Raw genomic sequence first — 8,594 nt, 5'->3', positions numbered from 1 at the left:
TTCAGTTTCATTCTGTGAGTTCCACAGCTTGACTAAATGTAGTAATTTCGCATTACGTGACTTGTTTTTTATCAGATAGGCCGGGAGACCTGACAAAATTAAGTTACAATAATCTAGGCGTGACAGAACGAGTGATGTAACCAGCGTTTTGTTGGCTTCGGTGGACAGAAAGTGGCTAATGGAGCGTATACGTCTGAGTTCTAGAAAGGTTGTTTTACAGATGTGGTTGATTTGTGTTTTCATAATCTTCATCAATGTAAACACCGATATTTTTCATTTTATCTGTGAAACCTATTGACTTTTTGGGCCTCTGAAACGGTTGACACCTACCGCCTTTGACAAAAGGCTACATAAAGACTAGAGAAGTCAGGTGCATAAAACAAAATGTTCTGAACAGGAAATTGAATGGCCTTTCCAATGGTTGTCAGAAATGTTTGGTTTGTGCATATTCGGATTTTTTGCAGATTTTAAAATACGGGGCTATGGATTTTGTCAGGTCAATTTTAGGGTTGACCTTGTTTGACAGGCTGTCACGGGATGCTTATACAAAGTACCATCAATCGGACAAATGATATGTACAGCTGACATAATTACCTTTTGGGGCATATAACGTTCAACTAAAATAAATTGTGTTTTAATGCTTTTCTTAGCGTGCGAAAATTGTTGCAATAATTTTTTGGCCAAGTTTACCTAGACCAGACACGTGTGTCGAATCGGTGGTCGGGTGGTAGAGATGGCGAGAGTTGTCAACCCATGTTATACAACCAACAAGAAGCGAAAGAGTGGTATCTTCTGTTGGCATGGGAGACTACCCTCATCTGACAATCCCGAGAGAGTAGGCCTATCTGTGAAGGGAAACACTTTGATTTAAGGTCAAAGTGTGGAATTAAAAATTATATATAATTTATTAATAATACAAACACCAAAAAACAACTAGTTTAACATCTTTACCGCTCACAATGAAAAAAGACCACTATCTACTGAATAAATGACTTATCCTTTTGGCCTGTCGTTTTGAATGACTCAGTCTTGAGAAAAAAATGCCGAGTCATTCCTTCGTCAGTGCGTGTGGTGCTGCAGTGATAGTGCTAAACCTGCATGTCATGCATGTAGGCCTATACCCACCCACCACAGAAAACGGCGGCGGCGCGGAGGGGTTTGGGTGGTTGTATATTTACATCATACTTTCGATTCGTGTGGCCAGTTTCTTGCGTCAGCCCTGAACCCTCGCACTCACCCTAGAAAAACAAACACTTCTAAGCCCTCCCGCTCCCCGGCTCCACCCCACCCTGGCCACCCGTCCGCGTACAGATCTTATATAACTGCGGCGGACCCTGCTACTACTACTGCGAGTTTACTGTGGAATGGTATTTAGGGGCCGACTGGCAACAGGATTATCAGTTCAGTTACTTCTGATCGAAAGACAGTATCAATCAGGTAGATCGAGTAAAGTTATCTTCGCCACATCATGACGTCTGAACATGCCTACAGAACTGGTGAGTCCTTTTCGTGTGTGAATGTGTGTGTGTGTATGTGTTGTGTGTGTGTGTGTGTGTGTGTGTGTGTTACAGTGTCTGTTTGTGTGTGTCAACTCTCTCTTTCTCTCTCTCTCTCTCTCTCTCTCTCTCTCTCTCTCTCTTTCAGTTCTCTCTCTCTGTCTCTCTCTGTCTCAGTCTCTCTCTGTCTCAGTCTCTCTCTGTCTCTCCCTCTGCGCGCGTTTGTCAGTGTGCTTTGTGTTATTCTGATTGTGTGTGTGTGTGCCAGTGTGTGTGCGTGTGCGTGTCAGTGTGGGTTTTTGTGTGTGTGTTTGTGGCTTGTTGTTTTAGCTGTAGCAAAACGTTAGTCGGTTCATCGCATTGCAAAAATAACTGGAAAGTCAAAGTGCTAACCCAGTAGCCACAACATGGTCGGAACAGAGTTTTCAAACCGAGCAAGGTGTACTGGATGGCGAGCTATGTTTTAAGGCTGAGTAGACAGATACGCAAGAGACTGATATTCAGATTATTTCTTTGTATGTCATACCGCTAGACGTACACTGTAATATGCATGTCATTGCTTCACGACAAGTGCCTGTGGGTAGTAGGTAAACATGGTGAGAGCGACTGCTCTAATATTATCGGTGCATATGTACCCAATCAAAATAAAAACGTGCCTCGATACAGAGAAATGCAACAGGCGCAACAACTGAGCATGGAAAGTACGTGACTCAGCGTCATTCTACAACTACTACTATTGTAACGGTACATCAATAATTATGTGAAACATCATTCCAATAACTTCAGTCCGGCCAAAGTATTTATTTTATTGTAACGGTACATCAATTTGTGAAACATCATTCCAATAACTTCAGTCCGGCCAAAATATTTACTTGTTTGCGGGGTGGGGATGGACCGGTGTAACACGAAAAAATTACTCCCACGTGATTTTTACTCCGGAGTACAAATTTCGTACGAAAATGTTACTCCCTTTCCGAAAAAAGTACTCCCCCATTACACGAGAAAATTACTCCCCACGACAGGTGAGTTCCGACTAAACATCTCGTACAACAGTTTTACTCCCCTGACGGAATAAATAACGAATAAATTACTTCACCCTAACACGAGCAATTTAACTTCCCATGCCAGGTGTACGAAATGTTTACTCCCTTGCCCCCTGTTAGTCTTGGTGGTGGAAGGAGTGGAGGTAGAGTAGCGCAACATTCGTTTGCGCGAGATCACATATTGGCATTATCCCTTCGTCCGCATCCCATTTTTGCGTTCGAGATTTTTACTTGAAGTAAAAAAATTGGGGAGTCAAAATTTCGTGGAGGGAGTCATTTTTTCAAAAATTTCGTACGAAATTCTTACTCCGAGTATTTCGTGAACACGAGAAAATTACTCCCACGAGATTTTTACTCCGGAGTAAACATTTCGTACGAAAAGTTACTCCCTTTACGAAAAAAGCACTCCCCCGTTGCACGAGAAAATTACTCCCCAAAACAGGTGAGTTCCGAGTAAACATTTCGTACAAAAATGTTACTCCTCTGACGAATAAATAACGAATAAATTACTTCACCCCAACACGAGCAATTTAACTTCCCATGCCAGGTGTACGACATTTTTACTCCCTTGTCCCCTGTTAGTCTTGGTGGTGGAAGGGGTGGAAGGAGGGTAGCGCGACATTCGTGTGCGCGAGATCACTTATTGGCCCGCATCCCATTTTTGCGTACGAGATTTTTACTGGAAGTAAAAAAAAATGGGGAGTAAAAATTTCGTAGAGGGAGTAATTTTTTCGTGCCTTGGGCATGGGGAGTTCTTTTCTCGTACGGAAAGTGTACTCGGAGTAAGAATTTCGTACGAAATATTTACTCCGGAGTACATTTTTCGTGGAGTAAAAATTTCGTGTTACACTGTGACCGGCTTTGGGGACGACCGTTTTGTCCGTTTTGTTTTCGGCTGTTGATTTTCGGCTTGACCGATGGCAAGGGCGGATCTGGGGGGGGGGGGGGGGGGGGTACACGGGGCTCAGGATGCACCAGATAGCTCTATTTTGCTTCTTTGGATAAAAAAAAATTTCCGGGGGAGCATGCCCCCGGACCCCCCTAGAGGCTTACGCGCCTTCGGCGCCGTCAACTTGTATCTTCGCAGTCATTTTGTAACCCCCCCCTCCAAAGTGAATTGATCCGCCCTTGGATGGCTACATTTGAAACCCAAACATGCATGCGACCTGGAACATAGCTTTTTATCATTTTCAAGTTTTTTCTTCTGGTAAACATACGGCCATTGTGATTTTTTGCTTTGCAAGGTTCTGTCTCTACTTCTGTAGTAAACATTACATTGTTATGCTTTGGTCTGCCTAGGTTCTGCATTCCCTCCCTTGGCAACCGGAAAGTTGCGGCTGTACAGCATGCGATTCTGTCCCTTTGCTCAACGTGCTCGTCTGATTCTTGAGCTAAAAGGCATTTCGTAAGTTGGCACCAGACTAAGAGAGAGTTTATAATACTGATGAAATGTATATTATTCTAAACTTGTTTTGGCATTTGTTCTATGACCTTTTAAGTGGGTGTTATCTTTTTTCTCGGCCTTTTTTTTATGCAGACTGCCAGCTAATTTACTGGAATACTTTCTTTCTCTTTTTATATTTAGTCAAGTTTTGACTAAATATTTTAACATCGAGGGGGAATCGAGACGAGGGTCGTGGTGTATGTGTGTCTGTCTGTGCGTGTGTGTGTGTGTGTGTGTGTGTGTGTGTGTGTGTGTAGAGCGATTCAGACTAAACTACTGGACCGATCTTTATGAAATTTGACATGAGAGTTCCTGGGTATGAAATCCCCATACGTTTTTTTCATTTTTTTGATAAATGTCTTTGATGACGTCATATCCGGCTTTTCGTGAAAGTTGAGGCGGCACTGTCACGCCCTCATTTTTCAACCAAATTGATTGAAATTTTGGTCAAGCAATCTTCGACGAAGCCCGGACTTCGGTATTGCATTTCAGCTTGGTGGCTTAAAAATTAATTAATGACTTTGGTCATTAAAAATCGGAAAATTGTAAAAAAAAAATAACAATTTATAAAACGATCCAAATTTACGTTCATCTTATTCTCCATCATTTTCTGATTCCAAAAACATATAAATATGTTATATTTGGATTAAAAACAAGCTCTGAAAATGAAATATATAAAAATTATTATCAAAATTAAATTGTCGAAATCAATTTAAAAACACTTTCATCTTATTCCTTGTCGGTTCCTGATTCCAAAAACATATAGATATGATATGTTTGGATTAAAAACACGCTCAGAAAGTTAAAACAAAGAGAGGTAGAGAAAAGCGTGCTATCCTTCTTAGCGCAACTACTACCCCGCTCTTCTTGTCAATTTCACTGCCTATGCCGTGAGCGGTGGACTACGAGTATACGGTCTTGCTGCGTTGCATTGCGTTCAGTTTCATTCTGTGAGTTCGACAGCTACTTGACTAAATATTGTATTTTCGCCTTACGCGACTTGTTATTTACTGAATTTAAACTGGTTTTGGCAGTACGCAGATCGGAGGATGGGCAATTGTAGCTGTCTATTGACAAAAATTGCCAGCAGCAAACATTCCCGATTCCGACGGTTGGTGAATTAATTTAGTCCAAAACCGAGAAGCGCAATTCAATTTTAATAACATACCATACAACCACATACACAGCCTAGCGGTGACATGAGAGGTAATTTGTATGCTTGCTAATATGACTATGTCACCGAGACAAACTTCATTCTAAAATGCCTTTGTCGTTTTTTTCTGGATACATAGACTTGAATAAGACTGAAGCGATCGACACTTCCAGGTGACTCCATTTGTCAGTGACGTCAAAGATTTCAATTAGGAAGGTTAGCTAAAGCCTCTCATTGATTGGGCGAAGTCGACTTTGCTAAGTTAGTCTACGTCATGGCTGGCTGCACGAAGCTTTGACACTGAATATTCGGTAAAAAGACTTCGCTAAGTAGACTTCGGACTCAATGGACACATTCCGGAAATAACTCTGTTGGGGTTGTATGGGTTGTGAAAGAGTGAGTACCCTTGCTTTTTCTTGGACAAATAATCGACAAGTGGTTCCAGTACACATGTTTGAGACACAACCTCTCCTATAGCTAGTGACTGGCTTTTATTGTCACGTTGGAAAGTTTCCCCGCGTGACATAATTTTCCACGCGACTGCATTTACAGGCCAGTCACAGGCAAGGGTGTGTGTCTCATACACCTGTACAGGAACCACGTGTCGATTATTTGTCCAAGAAAGTACTCACTCTTTCACAACACATACAAATCCGACAGAGTTATTTCCGAACATTGCCGATCGTCTATTAAAGACAGCCTTTAGTACTTGTCCTTTCTCATTAAACTTATGTTAAATGTCAACCCTCGCCGATGCTGCAGCTACCAGACGATCAACGTGAGCCTGACGGAGAAGCCTGATTGGTTCCTGGAGAAGAACCCCAACGGCCAGGTGCCGGTGCTAGAGCAGGATGGCCGCATCGTGTACGAGTCGCTGGTGGTGGCCGACTACCTGGACAGCGTGCACCCTGACCCCCGTGTGACCCCTGCTGACCCCTACTGCAAGGCGCGTGACGCTATGCTCATTGAATACTACGGGAACAAGGTGAAATTCAATTTTTCTTTCTTGTTTTTTTTTTTTTAGTGTATTTGGTGTTTAGAATGAGTTAGAGATTCCAACAAAGATAGACTGCTGGTGTTCCGAAATCAAGAAAAACAAACAAGGATGATTTGATATATAGAGCGTTTACGGGAAGGGCGACAACCGACTGGCGAAAGGGGATGTGGAGTTTTAAATCGCGGGGTCTTAACAGGCGGGTTTCATTGTATGCTAGGGCCCAGCCTCGCTTTTCCATGAAGTTACTCGTGTTGATGTGTGTGCAGTACATCTCATACTACTTCAATATCGCATGCTAGAACCTAGTTTTCAACATGTGCAGTAAATATCATACTTATTTGATAAAGATCGCATGCTAGGGCCTAATAAAATAAATTAATAAATAATAAATTAATAAGTATACTGTTTAATGTGTGTAGTATGTATCTCAAACTACTTCAAGATCGCATGATAGGGCCTACTTTTCAACGTGTGCAGTGCATCTCAAACTACGGCTTGCTTTTAAATGAAGTCAGTCGATATTGCTATGCGTGCAGTACGTCTCAAGCTACTACAAGATTGTCTTCTCTGAGGGCAAGGATACAGATTCTGCCAGGGTCGCGAACGCAGCGTTGCAGCGTCTGGAGGATGAACTGTCTCAGAGAAAGTCCCCCTACTTTGGAGGTATTTGTCTGTTTTTTTGTCTGTTTGCCAGTTTGTTTGGGACATTTAAGGCAGTCTGGGTGATTCTGTTGTTGTATGAAGTACTTTTTCTCAGAGTGAACTCACAACATTTAATGCGCATGCATATATCTTCCGTGAAATCCCAATGCAAAATCTATGCTTCCGTGAGTATCATGTCAGTTTGATGCAAACACTCAAATTCAAAAACTGAAAGTAGTTTGCGGTAATGAAATTGTCACAAAAGACTGAAACTCTTATTTTTGTCGTACAGATAATATGACATCGGCCCTATCAGCGGGACTCGAGGTCTTTTGTGGCCTTTAAAGTATGGTGAAGGTTGAAGCATCTAAGAACGGCATTCTTTCACTTGTAGTCTGTTGATCACACCTGCATATGCACAATAACAGTGCGATTTCTTGCTTCTGGTTTGATTTAGTGGCGGTTGCTGATTTTCTTTTATTCTATGCAGGAGAGAAGGCAGCTTTCATCGACTACATGATCTGGCCATGGCTGGAAAGGTTACCCGTTCTGACGCAGTACAACTCGGACGTCAACATGACGTCATTCCCTCTCGTACGTCAGTGGCGCGAGGAGATGCTGCGCCTGCCAGAGGTGCAGAAATGTCTGTTCTCCACTGACCACCACGTGGAATTCTACGCGAAATGGCGGGGAGGTGACCAGACAGCTTTCGACATCGGGTTGTCCAGTGGCGCGTAATAGGATGACTGACTCAACAATATCAATGACTCAGCAATATTTGTACAGCACGAGGGGTTAAAATCATGTTGTGACATAATTACAAACCCCAAAACGAACTGCGTAGCTTATGATCTGAGACTTTTTTGTTGTTGCAAGGACTAAGTTTATCCCTTTAAATGTACAGTAGATCACCGAGTCCCTCGATCATTAGTGCGAGGTCCAGAGTGTAACTTGAAAAGCGGTACAAATCATCATTGCTTATTATTACTTTCTACCCTCGTAAAATAAAAATAAATGTCATTGCCATTATCAGTTATCAATTAAGGTGCCTGTCTTAAGCAATTTGATCAAAGCACCGTGTGTATAACATTCTTATCTGTATATAGTATTTTTAGAAGAAAGCACTACGTACTGACACGACATTGCTTTGCCGTTTGACTTGTCCATTTTCATTACTTTATTGTCCCATCGCTGGGAAATTCGGGTCGTTTCCTCCCAGTGGAAAGCTAGAGTCGCGCTACCCAGGTTTTTTAGGTGTAATTAGCCACCTGCACTGATGGCAGAATGACCGAAGTCTTTTACGTGCCACAGTGGTAACACGGGGGTGGAACATGGATACCGTCTCTCAGTCTGCACATAAAGTTGACCCGGCTCCGTCCCGGCCCGGATTCGAACCTGCGACCTTTCCGGATCACAAGCCCAGTGCTCTACCAACTGAGCTACCACTCAATGGTGGAATGTTTGTATATGTATGGGAACTGAATGAGAGAAGAAAAGAACTGTCCATCTGACTATGATGAAAGCTTATCAGTTTTTGACTCTGCGACGGTGTTGTTGTCACTGTTAATAAAACGTCCTGGCTGTGTCCTATCAAGTTGATGTGAATTTCTGATCATAGTCAAGAGAAATGAAATGACGATTTAATGAACAAAGGCCGTCGGCCCATTTCATGGGGACTGAGTACAAAAAATAGCGACAAAGAAAGGCAAGCAACATTATTCACAGGCAAAGAATCTATATATATATGGGTGCGTCTCAGAAACTGATCCTTTTGTGTGTGCCATAATCAAATTAGCCCACAATTGAAACATACTGAATT

General features: G+C 42.4%; 1 protein-coding gene across 1 annotated transcript; it reads left to right on the top strand.

Annotated features, from left to right (window-relative positions):
- The first annotated feature begins 1,139 nt into the window (after window positions 1-1,139).
- LOC138958904 (glutathione S-transferase omega-1-like) lies at window positions 1,140-8,372 on the top strand. The gene is made up of 5 exons (XM_070330233.1): window positions 1,140-1,496; window positions 3,839-3,944; window positions 5,899-6,121; window positions 6,670-6,796; window positions 7,266-8,372. Exons 1-5 carry the CDS (start codon window positions 1,469-1,471, stop codon window positions 7,511-7,513), a joined length of 732 nt encoding a protein of 243 aa, XP_070186334.1. The 5' UTR covers window positions 1,140-1,468; the 3' UTR covers window positions 7,514-8,372.
- The last annotated feature ends 222 nt before the right edge of the window (window positions 8,373-8,594 follow it).

The sequence above is a fragment of the Littorina saxatilis genome, linkage group LG2, assembly GCF_037325665.1.
Source record: "Littorina saxatilis isolate snail1 linkage group LG2, US_GU_Lsax_2.0, whole genome shotgun sequence".
NCBI classification, from domain to species: domain Eukaryota; kingdom Metazoa; phylum Mollusca; class Gastropoda; order Littorinimorpha; family Littorinidae; genus Littorina; species Littorina saxatilis.
Note: the sequence above shows the minus strand (reverse complement) of the source record. Positions and strands in the feature narration are given on the sequence as shown.

Coding starts and splice junctions, on each gene's coding strand:
- LOC138958904 (XM_070330233.1), top strand. CDS start 1,469: ATGACGTCTGAACATGCCTACAGAACTG. Junction 1,497..3,838: donor TGAACATGCCTACAGAACTG/GTGAGTCCTTTT, acceptor TGGTCTGCCTAG/GTTCTGCATTCCCTCCCTTG. Junction 3,945..5,898: donor CTTGAGCTAAAAGGCATTTC/GTAAGTTGGCAC, acceptor CCGATGCTGCAG/CTACCAGACGATCAACGTGA.